The sequence below is a fragment of the Lates calcarifer genome, linkage group LG10 (assembly GCF_001640805.2).
Source record: "Lates calcarifer isolate ASB-BC8 linkage group LG10, TLL_Latcal_v3, whole genome shotgun sequence".
Classification (NCBI taxonomy): Eukaryota; Metazoa; Chordata; class Actinopteri; family Centropomidae; genus Lates; species Lates calcarifer.
In genome coordinates, this window is record NC_066842.1 from 16,642,278 (window position 1) to 16,661,789 (window position 19,512).

Consider the following 19,512-nt stretch of genomic DNA (forward strand, 5'->3'; position numbering starts at 1 on the left):
GTCAAGTTTTATTTGGCTCGATCTGGGAGCATGATGAATTATGAAATAAAGCCAGAACTCCATGCTTTTTGCAGTTTTATTTCTCTGTGGTTTACATAATTCACTCAGAACATTTGTAACTTTCCTGACAGGTTAATGCTGTTGGGTTCAAAGTAAAGACACTGAGGGAAATATGTGGGAAAGACAAGACAGAAGGGGAAGAAACAGACATAAAGATGAGAGGAGGAGAGAACAAAGGGAGAGAGAGGATTTGAGATGTCACAAAATAGTTTCACACTGTCCCTGAATTCTGTACTGCAATGTGTGGTGTCAGATTTTGACGAACTTCGTACCTTACTCTTTCTCCCCCCGTCCCTCACCGGCAGCTCTCTGTAGCCCCAAATGTTCTGATGTAGTCAAAATCAGAGTTTGACCACTGCAGTACTCTGCTGCCTTGTCATCAGTATAAGTGGACACTCTTAGAAAATGGAAGTCAGTCGGGAAATTTGATGTCTGCAGTCCTACAATCTCAGAAAAAGCAGAGGGAGGAGGAAAAAGAGGGAGGCTGCATGAGGATATGGGGAGAGTACACCTTCTGTCCTTCAGTCGTTTTTTTCTTGCAGTGACCCAGTTCATCTTGCCTGTAGAATCTGCAATAAGCCATTGCTCTTTATGACTGACATCCCACCCAGACCACCCTGCTGATTACATTTGTACAGCAGAACTGAGTGCGAAGGAGCCAGACAGAAAGGAGAGAGACATTGCTTGCATCAGAGAAAAGAGTTTCTTGATCATCCTGCACCTATGTTCATCCATTGGATTTGAGAGTGCAGGTGTTTTTGCATAACAGAACTCTCTCTGCTGTTTCTAGTAGTAACATTGTTTTTGTGTCTTTGAATTTAGACTTGCGAATCCCAGTGCATGTACCATATCTGCCCGCCGGTACCCTCCTCCATAAGTGGTGTCGTCTCGGACATCTCAGTCCAGACAATGAAGCTGTAGTCCCATTCTTGTCACCTTATTCATCCCTGGCCAACTGTAGCTGCTCCCTTCTCTTATCTCTGTGTGACCAAGGAAATTAAATTACAAATATAATCACTTGGCGCCAGTTTCTTGAACAGTGTGCCTCTGCTTTGCATATAGAGTGTGCCTGCTTTGGAGACACGTTGTGTGAAGTTACTTATTGGCCTATTTATGATAATGGGTTCTGCTCTACTAGTGGAGTCACACACACCTTTTCACAATGACAGTGAATGGCACGAGGAAGTGAAGCGAGAGGAGGCTGAGGGGAATGAAAAAAAGAATATAAAAGGCAGACATGAAGACATGGTTGCCGCCATCCTGGGAAAATAATTTTGCATGGGTGAATAATCTAAAAAGCAATGAGGAGATCTGTGAAAATGAGTAGACAAATCGGCACTCGCTCACTACTGTGTACAAAACCACTCCTTCTGTAATACAGAGTGTAGTGCATTTACCTTTTTAAAATTCTAAGTGCAAAGTTATCGCACTATATAGTGTCCTTATGTGGCGCAAAAATGTTTTTTTTTTCATAGCATGTACATTAGCTCTGCCAGCACTTGGCTCTTGGCAAGGCAATGTCGGTCACTGAGTCGGCCCACCACTTTGGTCCACATGAAAATATCAGCTATTGGATGGATTGCCATGACTGTAAGCATGCTAGCATGCTGATGTAAACATTTAGCACTGCTGTAGCTAAGTGTAGCCTCACAGAGCTGCTAGACTGTAGACTCAGTTTTACTGCTAAATACATAGTATAATATTTTGCATTAAATAGGCCCTAGATGTCTCATTACTACTATGCAATGCTACACATGTCAGAGATAATGAGAAATTCATCCAACACCTCATTTTTCTGTTCACCACAGTATGGATTTGGAAGAAAGAGTAAATGAGTGAACGAGGGAGTGATTTCAGGCACAGCATCATTCACTCACCCACTGACACCAACTGCCACTGTGTAGACGGCTTTCTCTTCAGCTCAAATCTATTCTGCACACGTTAGACCATCTGACTGAATAAACAGTCTCCATCTCTCTCCTTCTCCCTGTCTGTGTGTCTCTCTGTCTCTTTGGCAGGTCTCACACAAAAAGGGAAGGGATGAAAAACCTGTGTATATTAGAATGATGCGTCTCCCATGGGAGCCAAAAGGGAAAGTTGGTAAAGGAAGTGTGAGGGGAGTATGAATAGAAGAATAGCATTTTTATCATCATTATTATGAGGAGGCCATCGCAGACCTCCCTTGCCTCTTCCCCTTATTCCCTGTTCAGTTAGGGATTTATTTGCTTATGCAGAGACTGTTATACTTGCTTGTACAGGCAGGCCAGCCAGTGCAAAACTGTATCAATTCTTTCGGATCTACCCAGTCCCAAAGCACTCGCCAAGAAGGTAGACAGTGTATTTATTTGTGATCTTTATGTATTCAGTGCTAGTTACTTTCCCTTCCAACTACAGGGACCACATGTTTGTCAGTCCCTTCCTCAGGCATCTCTGTGTTCTGCTGCAGTGAGTAAACGCCATATGCCATATCTCTTACATTCTTCCTCAATGTAGTCCAATCCAGAGACTACATACAGTATGGGATTTTTATATGAGATTTTCCAAACTATTGTTCTCATACAATTACTGTATATGTCTGTTCCTGAGCTCACAAAGCCCACAGCCATCATCATCGTCACCACAAGCAGGTTGCAGTGAGAGACCGGGGTGGTAAAATAATGGCTCCCCACTGGATCGTGTGAATCATTGCGATGACTGCTTGATAAATGCTCCACCACCCAGGCCCTGGCTACAATAGTCATTTCTCTCTCCAACTGGACTGGCTGCCAAATGACAACAACCTCCCTCCCCAGGCCACTACCGGTCCACAGCATCCTTCACGGCTCCTCCCTTCACCTCCTATAATTACTGTACTCTGTAAGTCGAGTTTAAGACCAGTCACTCTAAATCACCCCTGAATCGGCGCGTGTTACCGTGTCCATTGTTCTCTTGTCTGAGCTCTGGCAGAGCTAGTGCAGAAAAGGGCACGGCTGTCCTGGCATTTCCTATAATGGACTTTTTAGTTAAAAGACAGGGAAATAATAAGCCGATCTACGTGTGGGAAAAGAGCTCTTTGTGTTTGGTGGGAAGTTAAGACCAGGGATAGTTGAGGGTTAGAGTTGACAGACAACAGTGCTGCTCTTTTCACACTCCTTGACACATAATGGGACCAATTTTTCTCTCTACATCTCTCCCTAGTGGCCATGATTTGCTCATTACATTGATGGAGGGTGGACTGAGGAAGGGAGAGAGGAAGGGTAAGAAAGAGAATGACCAGCCAAGAGACAAATAGTCTGAAATTTAGTGCTGAGAATTCACTATTACTCTCATTTCATTTGAGAACTGTACGGATGTAACCCACTTATTAAGGTGTTTAACAATCTGCCGAGAAATCCTCCCTTCAAGGATGCTGAACGTTTGAAAAATTTGAGGAGCTGTTTGCAAGCTACTATCCCTCAGCTGACAGACCTTCTGTGTAAACCAGGCAACAGACAGTTTGAGAAAAGGGGACTAATACATGGTTAAACACAAGACAAATCCAGTGAGTGGGTGTTTACGTGACTGGAGGTCCCCTGGCATCAAGGAGACTGCTCCTCAATCAGGGAAATCTACATTTAATTAACACAGAATTAAAGAGCATTGTTATTTTGATTAAAGACACTGGTCTTGATTCCCCACTCTACTCTAGTGCTCCTGAATCCGGCTTAGGGTTTAATTTCATTTGGTTTACTGCGAGTGGATCAACACCCATCTGGATTGTCTGCTCAGATGCAGGTTTCACTTTTCAGAGGGCTATACTGTACACTCCAGCACAATCTCACAATGTATTCACACTGCAATCACTGCATGTTATTGAACTCTATGTGGCCTATCTTGCTATGGTAATAGGATTTGTTTTTTTCAGAAAAAGGTTCTTAAAATGGACACTCACAGTCGCTGTAGCTTAAGTTGTTCTCCATATTGTCTAACTCACCAGAACAGAAGAGATGAATGGAACCTGTCCAAAACCAAAATAACTCTGCAGCGCCTCAGGGAAAGTTATAATGCAAGACTTGGAACGAATTAATGCGGTCCCAAGACTAGACTATCCAATAAAATGAATATTTGGATAGCTGGACATGGAAGATATTGTGGTGTCAGGCTGTCAGCAGCTTGTGGGGGATGTTATTTGGAGAAGGCGTGATGTTGTTGTGGTGTGCCTTTGCTCTCTGTTAAAGCTCTATCAGTCAGGATGAGCCAACAACAAATGCAGCCGAGCCGTACGGGGTCATGCGAGGCCTCAAGACAGCATCACTCAACTCAGCTGTCCCCCCGGCTGTCACTGTGTGATTATAGGCATGCAAACCTGTGGTACAGAGGGGAGGGAGAGGCAGTAATTAATCACCTCATTGGAATAATCACATAATTGATTATTAACAAAACCCGAGGTGAGGGTGAGAAGAGAGGGGAGGGCGAGACTAGGGAAACAAGACTTTGAGAGGGAGAGACAGGGGGAGATGAATGAGTGGGGATTTGAGTAGTGGGGTAAGGGGTCTGTTCTGGCAGGTAGCTTTGACGAATAGCTCTGCATTGAAGTCCACCTCTTTGAGTATTAATCTGCCGAATCGTGTCTCCGGATGAGGGATGGAGGAGGTGGACAGTGGGAGGCGACCCAACTGAGAATTGGCCGGGCGAGGCCGAAGAAGTTGTTGATCGCACCATGAAAATGCAATTAAAATTTGCATACCAAATGCTCGGTATATTGCATAACACTCAGTGGAAATATGAGAGCGAAATGCCCTCCTTACCCTGAATACAATCACAAAGATGCCTACATTCTTCATGACATTTAGAAATATCATCATTTTGGTCTGTCTATTCAAATGTGGACGACGCTGACATTTTATTCCCCGTGAGGAAGATACCGATGCTGCTGTGGAATTCATTCATTGTCCATTTCTGCTATTGACACGTTTTCCTTAAGCTTCTATGTGACTTGAGCTGTCAGAAGGTCTTTTTTGGACCTTCAGCTTACATAGTTCTGCCTGGAAGGCTTGATCTCTTCCCCCCTTTCCTTGTCACAGCCTGCAATCAGCCTTAAGCCCTTTTGTGTTCTCCACTCTGAGCTAAGCCTGTTATCCTGTGCAACTCCTTTACACAAGATCACTACTATATCCCCCTTCTCTGTCTTTCACCTCTTATACTCTGTCTGTGCCTCTTTGTTTTATACATGCAGGCCCAAGTGAAACCATTCTTAAGTTTCTCAAGGGTGGATTAGTTAGACTGGTTTATATTTGTTTGGGCTTGCTCCTGCATGTAACCCACATGCCAGCACTAACTCACAAACACAGACAGAGACCCCTCCCATCCTCCTTTTCACCCCCCCAACACATCCTTGTACTGTCCTTGTCACATTACCACTCATCTCTCCCACTGAAGACACCTGCTACATGCTCATACACACATATATACACACACACACATATTCACTGCTGTTGTTTGGATTCATCGTGTCAGAAAAAAAACACCCCCACCTAGCACAAGTTGTCAGTTTGGTGGTGCATTGCACACTCCTGCATGTCCTCCTAAACTGCAGCCTCTAGTCCCCCAGGGTCTGCTCCTCACATTCATAACACTCCGCTCCATGCCAGGTGGCTGTCTCCGCAAGTCCTCTTCCCCATAAATCAGACTGCCTTTGAGTTGATCAATAACAAGTCAATTAGAAGGCGCAGAGAGATGAGGGTCTCGGGGGGTCACCGCTTGTTTGTCAGGCAGACATCTGCAGCTCCGTCCCCGCCATGGAGCTAGGTGTGCCGTTTACCTTGGAAACATGTGGCTACCTGGCTGTCATAAATCTAAATATCAACTATAAATAGGCTTGGAGCATCTTGCTACAATCCATCATTTGCTTGTTCTTGGATATGTAATGTATCAAGCATTGTGTACTTCAAATCTCCCAGCTGTGTCTGATGGATTTGAATAGCTACAAAAGCAGCACTTTTTGCCTTAACTTTTCTTTGTATTAGATCGTCAGCATTTCTTGTGACTAAGTATGCGTGTCAAAAAAGAAAAAAAAGAAACAAAAACAAAGCAAAAAGCCAAAAATCACACAAAAATTACTACTATTGCTGTTAAGGTCACACTTGACCATATGCACCAAATATAAGCTGCAAAAACTGCCAGGATTCATTCTGCTCCCCTGTTAAGCTGACAAGAGTGGGAGAGACCCAACTGTTGTTTGGTGCCCACTGACTGTGTATCTAATGACTTGGCTGGCAATTCCAACGCAACAGCAACAGGCTCCTGTGGCGAATACACCAGATTAATCCCCTGGATAATTACAAACAAGAATGATCTTGGGCAAATACTCCCCATACCTACTGAGACATTATATCAGATGATGCTGTCTAATTAAAACTCACTCTGAATGGTGACGGAGAGACAGCATTTGGAGAAATGAATGGAATGTACTTCTCTTTAGTGCTGACATTCCATAGAGAGATGGAGTGCAGATAAAAAACTGCAGGGGCCTACAATGTGAGCGCAGCACAATACATACAATACAATGCAGTACAGGAGCAATGTGACACATTCAGTATATATTTTCTGGTTTGTTTGCTCCATGCATCAATGTGGCCTCTTTGCACCTATAATATTATATTGCTTTGAAAACTCACTTATCACAATAGTACTTGCCAGATGAACGCTCACACTCCAACAACTAACACAACACGCTAATTGGTATTCAACCTAATATAACTCACTTGCATGGCTGCCTTTGTCATTTTCATTCATAGCAGTCAACACCTGAATTACTTCTGCATCAGTCACACACACTGAAAGATGATGTGAAGTGGCAACAGGAAAAGTCTCAATAACACAGTAATTAGAATGATAAAAAGAACAATAGTCATTATAATTATTGCAATTGCTGTTATTTTCTATTTTTCTTCATTCCCACCTTTTAAACATTACTCCTCAGTTACCTTCCATCTTTCTCACATATGACTTTATGTCTGTTTGAAGACATTACCATATTGTCACCTTATAGGTTTTGATATCCTATCACATTATTGAAAGAAAAAAAACAGATACATATAGTAATATATATATATATATATATATATATATATATATATATATATATATATATTATCTTAATGCTGCCCTTAAAATAAGGCCTCATTAGCTTCAACACTTTTGACAGTCACACATACAAACAAATAAACACACCATCAACAGCTTTAACAAGCTGCTAATGCACTGACTTGTAAAGCTCCTGTATTCATCTGTGTGTTTTATTTATCACATTAATTTCTGTGTGTTTAAAAGTGTGGTCTTATTTGTCTGTTGGACAAGAAAGTGCATTTATTTTGCACTCTGTTGTGTGAGCTCTGCACTTGTGGCCTTTTCATTAGTTGAACAGTATCTCTCTTTCTGTTAGAGTGAGGCCACCTGGATGAGGTGAGCCTGCAGATGGATATGAGAAAGGGGAGATAAAGGTGACATAGAAGTGTTTCCAGCTGAGGATCACTGTGGTGTGGTAGAAAGTTGTTTGTTTTGGGGTATACTGTTGGATTCTGTACATGCACATGTTTGCAACTGTGCTTTGGGGTTGACCTTGTTTTTTTCCTTTCCTTTTTTTTTCAAATCAGCTGCCTGCATCAGGTGGCAGGAATTGACTGTTGGGATCCCATCAAAGGAAGGGTATAAATATAAGACACGAGGACACAGACAGGAGAAAATTCCACTGTATGGAGCCACAACTCCTGGTAACAGATGCTGCGAGCAGTGACAGACTCAAGCATATACAGTCTATGTAGTGTGTAGGGCCTGGCTCCAGGGCTTCCCTTGTGCTCCCATGCAGAGAGGGCCCCCAGGGGAGCTGACGCCAGCTGAGACTGAAAAACAAGGTAAGAGCCCAGCTGACACACATGCACTCAGGCTCAGCTGTTTGTCTCAAAGGAGAGTTCAGCATGTGAAGTACACAGAGAGCAAAGAAATGAAGGAGACTGCCAGGCTCAAGCCTCCCGGGGAGAAAACGTAGTGAGAGCACTGAAAGATGGATAGATGGAAGATGCTAAAGTGTGTGCGCTACAGGTGTACAATGGTAAGACTCGACTATGGATGTAATAGTTTCTGAGATTGTTTGACTGCTTTATTGTCTGAACTTGTAATGGAACCTATGGGAGAAGATGAAAAAAAAGGTCTGTCAGTGCAGCAGTATCATTGATCCTACCTGTGCCGTGTCATAAAAGCACTTGGCTGTTGAAATACAACTCCTAAACTGAACAATGTTGTGTTTGGAATAATTCTTTATGATCTTTAGTCAATATGATGGTTTCTTGTTTTGTTTTCTCTCCCGTTTGGTCAATATCTATGTATTATGAAATAAGTTTCCAGTGTCTCTGATTTTTTCTCCGCATTTCAAATGCCAGGCAGAGGCTCCCGGGGCTCCAATTCTTTCCCCAGCCAAGAAAATGACTAATATAAATGATTGACAGCCTTGCACGAATAAGGTTGCCCATTTAGCAAACTCGCTGTGTCAAAGGAAAAAAGTCACAATGGCTCCTTGAGCGATGGGATTGGAGATGAGAGAAATGAAGATTTTGGTGCTGTATCGATCCCCTCAATGCTTGTCTCATGCATTTTACACAAGATCTAAATGCCACTTATGGTATAATGCAGCACTCTAGGTCAGGGCTCACTACTCTCTATTCAGTGGGATTTCAGGATACCTGGTGTATAAATTCAACAGGAATCCAGTAAAGCCGTTAGACTGTGTCATTGGCTCAATGCTGAGAGGGCGCTGGGGATATCTGAGGATCTAAACCTTCAGATCTTCTCTCTGTATCCATTAATGGGCATTTCACAGACAGGTGAAACTATTTTCATACTTTTGTAATGCATCAAACTAAATCCTCCTCTCCTCTTCAGGGTCTAATATCTAAGTCGCGCCATGGTGGAGGAGAACCTGGAGACAGATGGCCCCAGATCCTCCATGCCAGCTGAGCTCCACCATCCCCACTCTAAGTACGCTCAGTGGAAGTTTAAACTGTTTAGGGTGAGGTCCATGGAGAAGGCCCCTTTGCCCGGTGAGAGCCAACCTGATACAGGAGTCTTGTTAGGGATCTCACCTCCTGCAGCTCCAAAAATAGATTTAGATAATGGTGTGGGTCCAGGTAGTGTTATGAAATTGTGCCTTGGGGGAAAAAGCAAGGAGAATGTGGAAGGCCCCGGCCGGAGGGTAGATAAGAAGCTGCAGGAAATGGACACCCACATGAACCACCTCAGGTAATCAAATGTCACTGTACTAAATCTGAACTATATCATACATTTCTTTCTAAGAATTTGACAGCATTGCTTTTTAAAAAAAAATCTATATAGGTGTCTCTGCCGTCTCTGTGGAGTGACCCTGAGGAAAGTCAAGGGACCACTGCATGAGGTTCATGGGGATCTGGACGAGGCAAGTAAAGGTGCCCTGCGTAAAATGGGCTGCAAGTTTAAGAGCTGGCCAGAGGTCATCCTCAAAGTCTTCAAAGTGGACGTGACCGAGGACACAGAATCTGTCCACCCCCTTTCCTTCTGCCATCGCTGCTGGATGGCCGCCATACGAGGAGGGGGTTTCTGCAGCTTCTCCAGAATAAAAGTCCCAGAGTGGAAACCCCACTCTTCCCTCTGCCACCTTTGCTCCCCCAAGAAAAGCTCATTCCAGCGGACTGGGAGGAAGAGGAGGAAGACCATTCCCCGAGCCCAGAGCCTGGCGAAGAGGAGCAGGCGGGAGCACGCTGACATCATCGCCGTGGGAGAGAGGAGAGTTCTGAGACCGTTTGGGGACCGCCATCATGGCCTGGCGCTCAGGGGCTGGAGGAAACCCAGTGTCCAGAGAGAGAAATGGGTGAGGAACATTACCCACTGCCAGAAAGACCACCTGAGCACTAAGCTGATCTCTGAGAAGCTCCCTGTGGACTTCCTCTATTCTTTCACCTGCCTGGTGTGTGACCACCTGCTCTTTGATCCAGTTCAGTCCCCCTGTGGGCACCTTTTCTGCCGCAGCTGTATTATAAAATATAACCACGTTCTGGGACCTCACTGCCCGGCCTGCAACTTGCCCTGTGCCCCTGATGATCTCACCTCGCCTGCCAAAGCCTTTTTATCAGCTCTCCATTCCCTGCCTCTGCTTTGCCCCAGAGGCGGCTGTGGAGAGCAGGTCAGGCTAGACTCATTTAAAGCTCACTGTCTGGATCATGAGCTGAGTGAACAGGATGCAAACAAGCAGTCATCAGAACTCGACAGCTACTTGCTAGCCAATAAAGGGGGAAGACCCCGTCAGCACTTGCTGTCTCTAACCCGGCGTGCCCAGAAGCATCGGCTGAGGGATCTGAAGAACCAGGTGAAGGTGTTTGCAGACAAAGAGGAAGGTGGCGACCTGAAGTCTGTGTGTCAGACACTATTCCTGCTTGCGCTGCGATCTGGGAATGAGCACCGGCAGGCAGACGAGCTCGAGGCCATGATGCAAGGTAAGAGGCTATCATAAGCCTTTTGTTTAGCCAACATAACCCTCCAGAGCCAAGAAAGAGGGACACAAACAAATGAAAATTGTGATAGTGTTTGCTCATTAATATTTCCACCTACCTCTGAGGAATACAATCATCGCATAAATAACAATGAGATGAAAAGTTCACTATTGAAAAGAGAGAAGAAAGTTTTCTGTGATTTTTGATTGAAAAGCATTTCATTATTGTCCATCTCTGTCTATTGAACCGCTGCTGTTTTGCACGCCCAGCTCCTCCCTGACTCTCTCCCACTCTCACTCTCTGTCTGCTTGTCTGTCAGTCTCTCATTCTCACACTCCCTTTAATGCACAATAACAACTCTTGTGAAGGGGCTGTTAGAATCAAAACAACATCAGCAGCTCTTGTATCTGCAAATTACACAGACAGCACCATCCTCCTCTCTGGGGAATAGAAGCCAGCTGGTGTCTGTTTTCATCTGCAGCCAATACATCACTTTTGCCAGCTCCACTGATTCAACCCTCTGTCCCCTTATAACATTTGGAAATTAGGAAATATTGGATTTTATAATCACGGGCTTGTGGGGTTTTGACAATGATACATTCACATTTGGGTGTTAAATTCCTGATTCTCTCTGTCTCATGGTATAAATGACTCCAAACGCGGGATATCAAATGAGGAAATGTTAGATACTGCAGTTCTTTTCAAAGCACTAGAAATGGGCTTCCACAGTTTGGTGCTAAATAATTCTCTTCATGTCTCAGCCCTTTCCTCTCACTCTCCTTTTATATTTCTGTTTTTATTTTTGGCTCACTCTGAAACTTTCTCCCCTTTCATTTTCTCCCTCTCTGCAGGCAGAGGCTTTGGGCTGCATCCCGCGGTGTGCTTGGCCATTCGGGTGAACACTTTCCTGAGCTGCAGCCAGTATCACAAGATGTACCGGACTGTCAAAGCCACCAGTGGCCGCCAGATATTTCAGCCCCTGCACACCCTCCGAGCCGCGGAGAAGGAGCTTCTCCCTGGCTTTCACCAGTTTGAGTGGCAGCCAGCTCTCAAGAATGTGTCCACGTCTTGCAACGTTGGCATTATTAATGGGCTCTCTGGATGGGCTGCCTCGCTGGATGACTCCCCGGCCGACACCATCACTCGGCGGTTTCGCTATGATGTGGCACTGGTGTCAGCATTAAAAGATCTGGAGGAGGACATCATGGAGGGGCTGAGAGAGAGTGGGATGGAAGACAGCGCTTGCACCTCAGGCTTTAGTGTCATGATCAAGGAATGTTGTGATGGCATGGGTGATGTCAGTGAAAAACACGGTGGAGGACCAGCCGTTCCTGAGAAGGCTGTACGCTTCTCTTTCACCGTTATGTCTGTCTCTGTCCTGGCAGACGACGACAGGCGGGAGGTTACCATCTTCACCGAGCCAAAGCCAAACTCAGAGCTGTCCTGTAAGCCCCTTTGCCTGATGTTTGTGGATGAGTCAGACCATGAGACACTCACAGCTGTCCTGGGGCCTATAATAGCAGAGCGTAACGCAATGAAAGAGAGCAGGCTCATCCTACCCATAGGAGGCCTGCCTCGCTCCTTCCGCTTCCACTTCAGAGGCACAGGATACGATGAGAAGATGGTGAGAGAGATGGAGGGCCTGGAAGCCTCGGGCTCCACGTATATCTGTACTCTGTGTGACTCCAGTCGGGCAGAGGCCTCTCAAAACATGGTGCTGCACTCCATCACCCGCTCTCACGAAGAGAACCTGGAGCGTTACGAAATATGGAGAACCAACCCCTTCTCTGAGTCTGTGGAGGAGCTGCGAGACAGAGTCAAAGGGGTCTCTGCGAAGCCCTTCATGGAGACCCAGCCCACACTTGATGCATTACACTGTGACATTGGCAATGCCACAGAGTTCTACAAAATCTTCCAGGATGAGATAGGGGAGGTGTACCAAAAGGTCAACCCCAGCCGAGAGGAGCGGCGCAGCTGGAGGGCAGCCCTAGATAAACAGCTGAGGAAGAAGATGAAGCTTAAACCCATAATGAGGATGAATGGGAACTACGCCCGCAGGCTAATGACCCTGGAGGCTGTGGAGGTGGTGTGCGAGCTGGTGCCCTCGGAGGAGAGGAGGGAGGCCCTGAGGGAGCTCATGAGGCTCTACCTCCAGATGAGGCCTGTGTGGCGTGCCACCTGCCCAGCCAAGGAATGCCCCGACCAGCTGTGCCGCTACAGCTTCAACTCCCAGCGCTTTGCTGACCTCCTATCCTCTACCTTCAAATATAGGTACAATGGAAAGATAACCAATTACCTTCACAAGACCCTGGCCCATGTGCCCGAAATCATAGAGAGGGATGGATCCATCGGAGCCTGGGCCAGCGAGGGGAACGAGTCGGCGAACAAGCTGTTCAGGCGTTTCCGGAAGATGAATGCACGTCAGTCAAAGGCCTACGAACTGGAGGACGTGTTGAAACATCACTGGCTCTACACCTCCAAGTACTTGCAGAAGTTTATGGAGGCTCACAAGGACTCTGTCAAAGCCCTACAAGCTACTATTGACCCAGTAGAGACACAGGATGATGAGGACATGTCTCTGGAATTGAATGATTTTTGATTTAATGTGAAATGTGTAATGTGTGTACATGCATTGATTCATGTTTAGAATAAGAATTGTCATAATACTTTGAGATTTTTCATTTCATTTTCTTGTGATTAAAACATATGTACAAATTTATGCAAAACATCATTTATTGTTTGATTTTGCAAGACCTTTTCATTAAGTAACCAATCTCTTGTACTTGAATTGAGCCATTTACAGAGCTTTCCTGCAAGTATTGTTATTCTCACACCACGTTTTTTTAAATGCGTCTTCTCCTTGTTTTGAATGCTTACTTGTATTTGAGCTGCCTTGTTGAAAGGTTCCATACCCATAAATTTGCTTTGCCTTGCTTTGTTAGCAAAGATGGGACCGCAGAGGTATATAGAAATAATACACAGGTTTTCTTTTCACTCGCTCTGAGCAGCAAAGTTCTTTTCTTTATCTTCACCGTCTGTGAAATATGGTGCAGTTTATTGTATTGCAAGGATATGACACATTTATGAATTTATATAGAGAGGATATTTATGGAAACAGATGAAAGCGCTGTAAGTCATAGAGGGAAATTGTGTTAAAAAGACCACATTTGTGGCCACTGTATTAATATATCATTTGAGCTGGAGCAAAATGCAATCACGGAGACCCAAATGTTCTTTGTTTCATGAGTGCCCTCTGAAAAAGATTACTTTAGTGCTTTATCGTGGGATCCCTGAGGGGCAGAATAGATGCCAGGTCACTTTGAACCAATTTTTATCTCTTTTAGTTTTTGCACAGTGGAGGATAGATGATACTTATACGAATTCTTCACATAAAATAAAGCATATACTGACCTTTTTGTTGATACCATAAAAATACAGCATGGACCATTACGGAGCCTAATACCCCATGGACTCTCTAGCAGGCAGAGATTTTTCTTAAGTTCTGTATATAACCTGGCTCTTTTTCTCTGCTGATATTTCTTCATTGCCATGGTTGACAGAGGAGAGGGATGGGCCGGAGGCAGAGAGACCTGATTTAAACTGATTTGTTGGCAACTTTATTTGTTTGATTGATTGATTATATTGTCTTTTTCTGCCCTCACCATTTTCAGTTGTGACAGGCAATTTTGTTTTCTCATTTGATTGAATGTTTGATTTTATTTTACTGTCATAAGTTTAACCATATGTCAGCTGTGAAATATTCACATTTCATTGGATAGTTGTCACACTTGTACAATAACATCGTGTTTTGAGTGCATTATACTGCAACTTGTCTCATATTTGTTTTTTTTGCCGTAATGAATTGCATTTCCAAAGTAATGGATGATGGATGATTCATAAAATCCTACTTGGTCACTTTTTACCATGTACTTCCTCATTTTGTTTTTCCATATTACACTAAATATCAGGTAAAGTGTTTACTTGGGTTGCACAAGATGTTTTCAGTGGTGATTTATTTCACGTACTGGTGCAGCATTACATTGAAGTTCCACTACTTTTACACGTTGTTTGATTTTAAATGCTACATAATATTCACATATTTTTGCTGTATTTTCACTGAACTGGACAATTTACCACCCTTTTGATGAATTGCTTTTCTTTTTAACTTCTTTTTTTTAAAACTCTGATTCCACCAAAGAATAAATAAAAACTGAAACTGACTTCTGGTTTGTTTTTATTAAATAATTTATAATTGATTTTGTGCTTTAAATTTGTATTAGTGGCAAATAATTCAGGTATATTTGTCACTGCTCACTTTCACTGTGGTCCTGGAAAACAAAATAACAATGAACTGTTATACAGCATACAAAAACACAATCTGGAAACACTGGAGCCAGACAAACTAAAATATTAATATTTTCTGCCACATATAAAGACTATGAAAGCCCTTAAAAACAAGATACATTTTTAATTTAAGTTTGCATTTCAATTATTTATTTTTATTACAGATTTAACTGTCTACAGCTCTCTATATAGTATTATTTATCAATAAAAATATATTTAATTGTAAAAAATTTAATTTGATACATTTGACCCTGGAAGCTAGTGGTAGGAAGTATTAATCTAACCACTTATTTCCACTGTGGCCTGGATTGAATACAAAAATTACTACTGGGATTGCAAACTAGAAACACTGACAGACTAATTGTTTGTTTTTTTTTCCCCATGAAAACACATTAGAAGTAAACTGGTATGAAGACACAGAATTTGAGGTTGCTTTGTATTGTTTATTGTCATCACAAATTCCATTAGTACACTTTCCATTCATTAAACATCACTTAAATTGTAGAAAGAATCATGAAAAGAATACAGCTTCATTTGGCCTTGGAAGAGTTAGAAGTGTTAAGATCTGTGGTCCTTAATGTAAAAACAATGAACTCTTATAGAGCTGATGAAAATACAAACTACAAATACATTTATTTGTATTATTTATTATTTATTAAAACAATGTAATAATGATATAGTTATGTTTGCAATTTATTGTTTATCACTTCACGTATTTCTCACATACCGATCAGCATATCAGATGTTTTTCATTAGTCATTTATTAACTGTAATATAAGAAGAAAACTTTCATTCTCAACAGGGACTGTCTAACTGCATCGAGGATCAAGTCAGTCGAAAAGTCTTCTGAAAAAGTTTTTTTTAGCAGGGGACATCTTGATTGTTGGAGGAGTTCTCCTGTCCTTCACCTTCATGGGGGTGCGCTTCAGGGGGATGACCTCCCGAGGCGGGGTCATCTCCTGGTAGGGCAGGCCTCCGTGGTCCAGGCAGAAATACTTTTTGCTGCCTTGAGACAGTCTAAGCAGCAGAGTCTCAGACAGCTCCATGCACTGGGCATGGACCCAGTGCCCCTCCTCCCCTCTGGAGCAGAAGATCATGGCTGGCCGGTGGAGCTCAGTGGAGTAGTACGGCTCCCACGTGTTGGGGTCCACCTGACAGCCCAGGCAGCATTTGATCCAGTAGCCTGTTTGCGATTCGTCCTCCTCATCGTCTTCGTTGTAAGTGTCCCCTTCTTCGTCGCTGCCTCCCTCCAGCTCGTGCGGCTCACGACCAAAGTACAACTCCTCAGAGTCCTCAAGAGGAGTAGAGTCGTCATAATCTGTTGACTCCTGGCTGCAGGCCAGGGTTCCCTCTTCCTCTTTGCCTTCTCCCTCTGTCTGGAAGCTGACCAGATAGAAGTAATGTACATCTGGCTGGGATGGTCTTCCCTCAGTAGGTACAGCAAGAAGGGCCTTTCCCTCCCCCGCACTGCCCCCAAACCAAGTGCGACTATGGATGATATCTGGGATCCACTTAGGTGGTTCTGAAGTCTCAAAGTGAATCCCTTTCTCATCCAGAATCACGGTGCTGCACGCCATCCTCTTCTGAGAGTCTGACTGATATCCACCTAAGATAATGTATCTGTGAGTGGGACCTGTACGGGTGATTATGGCGCTAGAGATGGATATGCCAGTTTCTAGGGTCTCACAGGAGAGCAGGGGGCTTCCCTGCAGGAGCTCCACCCGCAGGCGGAAGAGTCGAGGGGGGCGGGAGTCAGAGGTGAGCGAGTGACCTCCGATGAAGTAGACACAGTCTTCTCGGGCAATGGCCAAATGGAAGGACTGTCCATCACTGAGCTCAGGTAGAGTGTGGGCAGAGGAGCACCCAAACTCCAGGTCAAACAGGAACACCTGAGGGGGACAGTCAACAACGCTGTTCCAGCTCTCTGTGGTCCGCTCTCCCGCAGGCATGTAGGATCTACCCCCAAATAACACGCAGGCTGTCTTCCCATGGCTTTGAACCATGCTCATCGTGTGGCCGTATCGGGCCCCTGGCACTTCTCCCACCAGCTCTTTCTCTTTGCAGCACAGGGTCAGTTTACGATTGCAGCCACGACTATCCATGGTCAGCAGATACAAGCTCGAAGAGATCTCGTTATTTGGGGTGCGGCCACCATGAATGAGATAACTCTCGGGGAGCCCTGTCGTAGGGGTCGAGGCGGCAAATGGCAGGACAGCGTAAAGGGGGAAGGTAGCTGGAGTCACTGGAGAAGGAGATGGCCCTCAGCTTCATCTCACCCCGTTTAAACCGAATCCCAAACACCCCCGTTGGACATGAGCGCTTGGGCCAGCCTTTCTGGCCAAACAGGAGAACTTCACCATCCAGCTGTAGCAAAGAGCAGCCAGGCTGTAGGAGGCCTGCACAGTTCACTGAAGTTAATGGCTGCAGGGTCATTTTCCGGCAGGTGCCTGCATCAAAACAGGGCACAAAAAGACAAACACAACGTGTCACTCAGCTGTTGTTTGTTTCCATTTGGGGGTTTTAAAACTTTTACTTCCTGTTTATTACAGTAACACATGGATGACCATAATACACAATATGCACTACAGACCCCAAAATGAAACCAGGGTCAGACAGTTACTCAGCCTCTTAACAAGCCACCATTTCTTTTCAGATTGAAGAAAGATGGCATACATTATGGCTTCCAACGTTTACACAGTAACACAGTCTAAATATTATCATATAATACAGGATAATAATAATGACAAACTAAATGTAATTACATTGGCCAGCATGTAAGCACCTATTTTTTATTCAGAAAATTTCAATAAATAAATAGAAGTGATATGACTTTAAAAAAGAAACTGTACTTTTCTTTATTACGGCAAAATGTGACATATTAGGATGGAAAGCACAAAAATCAAGCCTATGAAGCTACATTACAGACACACCTACCAACACTAACAAGGTTGTAAGTTGCTATAAGTATGTATAGGTAACTGCTGCTCCTATTCTTTGACAACACAAGGTTGTGCTGTTTTTTGAAAGTCAAACTAAAGCAACCAGATATGATCACAGTATATAATTACCTCCTTTACCTTGGTTAACTTTATTAATTTCAACCACTAACAAACAATTCCTATATAAAACTTTCTATCTTTGAATCAGAGCCCTAAATGGCAGCATGACACAGGAACAAACACTTCAGGAGCTGCTTCACTCAGCCTGTAACTTTCCGGGAATGTTTACAAGTGGTGACAGTACTCAGCGTGGTTTTCCTGGAAAATGGGCTACATTTTCTGTTCAACCAATGTCAGTACTATTATTCAGTGATTGTACAATAGCACAGCCTGTACTTTGTGCGAATCAAAACATAATTACTGAAAGAATTTTCCATGTAATGAATGACATAACATCTTTTAGAAAAATCCTTAAGTTTTAGAGTTTATTCTGAGTCTGGCTGCAGCATCTGTTCCATCACTACTCCAACTGACACGTATGTATAATGTAATGTCATTTTATTAGCTTTAACAGTATTGTTATGACTGCTTTGGTCAATTTTAGCCACTTTTAATAAGGATAGTGTTTTCCAGTCAACCGGATGGCTACAAAAACTTTACAAGTGAACTTAGAGTAACAATAGCACTAGCACTAGCGATAGCAATACTGACTTAAAAAGCCTGAAAGCTGTTGATTCTTCCCTTAGTTTAGAACCATAATCTTCAGTTTGCTTACCTTACGACCTGGACCAGATGCAGTGCTTGAGCTCACGTTACTGTGAATCTTAAAATCACTAAGATGAAGCCAAAGGGCTCTTTCTAAGTTTGACAAAAGCAGATGGTGACAGAGTTTGTGAAGCTTCGTTGACTCGCGAACACTTCCAGATCTTGAGGTTAACAGTCTGTGACTGCTGCTCTCTGGCAGGTGTACTGCTTGAATGGTGCTGAATTGGTGAGTCACTTCAGTGATATCACTGGATCTCACTGAAGTTATATCAAAGAAGATGTAACGGGCTATTGAGAAATGCTTGTCTGTTAAACAATCCTAGTTTGTATAATACATTCAAACCTGTGTTCAAATCTGGTCTTTATGTCTTTTTTTCTCTCTCCAGTAGTTATGTTCTAGTTTAAATGTTAGATTCAGTCACTTTTTAGGAGATTGCTTTTTTTTGTTTTGTTTACATTAAATGAATAATTTGTGTTATGCACATCCAAAACTGGCTTCAATTAGGTGATATAATAGCAAAACAAATAAACAGTATTCATAACAGTTCAGATAACAGTCATGGTGGGAAACATGACCCACATTGTGGAGGAAATGCCTGATGACAGAATATTTTGAATAAGTCGACTCTCCACCTGTGGGAAAACCTACATAGTGCTATTCATTCTTTTTCTTGCCACAACAAGACACTCCTCTGATGGGAGATTTTTGTCAGGAGTTTGGAAGTAGACAATACAAACACATAGAAAGCCATGATGTTGTGTGTGCTCTCTATGCTATTACATCAATTAGATGAACTTAATTGTTATAGTTATTTCTGAAACAATCCCTCACCCCTCCCAACAATAATAAACAACAATAATATACCAAAAATAGCAACATTTGGAATAATACAGCTAATCATTCATCTTATCTTAATTGTTATATTAAC

At 43.4% G+C, this 19,512-nt stretch overlaps 2 protein-coding genes across 3 annotated transcripts; one reads left to right on the forward strand and one right to left on the reverse strand.

Annotated features, from left to right (window-relative positions):
- The first annotated feature begins 7,698 nt into the window (after window positions 1-7,698).
- Window positions 7,699-14,755, forward strand: rag1 (recombination activating 1). 2 transcript variants are annotated; one of them, XM_018663777.2, is made up of 4 exons: window positions 7,699-7,931; window positions 8,956-9,312; window positions 9,406-10,538; window positions 11,387-14,755. In XM_018663777.2, the coding sequence occupies exons 2-4, from the start codon at window positions 8,978-8,980 to the stop codon at window positions 13,132-13,134; spliced, it is 3,216 nt and encodes a 1,071-aa protein (XP_018519293.1). In that variant the 5' UTR covers window positions 7,699-7,931; window positions 8,956-8,977; the 3' UTR covers window positions 13,135-14,755. The 2 variants fall into 2 exon arrangements, with proteins under 2 accessions (XP_018519293.1, XP_018519294.1); XM_018663778.2 differs by lacking the exon at window positions 7,699-7,931 and adding an exon at window positions 7,938-8,128.
- A 613-nt stretch (window positions 14,756-15,368) lies between these two features.
- rag2 (recombination activating gene 2) lies at window positions 15,369-18,825 on the reverse strand. Its single transcript, XM_018663974.2, is given in 3 exon segments — window positions 15,369-17,059; window positions 17,061-17,326; window positions 18,594-18,825. Coding segments are annotated over 2 exon segments (1,602 nt in total). The 5' UTR covers window positions 17,313-17,326; window positions 18,594-18,825; the 3' UTR covers window positions 15,369-15,709.
- Between the last annotated feature and the right edge of the window lie 687 nt (window positions 18,826-19,512).

Bases quoted from the DNA above. Each gene is read 5' to 3' on its own strand.
- rag1 (XM_018663777.2), top strand. From the start codon at position 8,978: ATGGTGGAGGAGAACCTGGAGACAGATGGCCCCAGATCCTCCATGCCA. The intron at 9,313-9,405 runs GTAATCAAATGT...AAATCTATATAG, and splicing joins ACCCACATGAACCACCTCAG to GTGTCTCTGCCGTCTCTGTG. The intron at 10,539-11,386 runs GTAAGAGGCTAT...CCCTCTCTGCAG, and splicing joins GCTCGAGGCCATGATGCAAG to GCAGAGGCTTTGGGCTGCAT.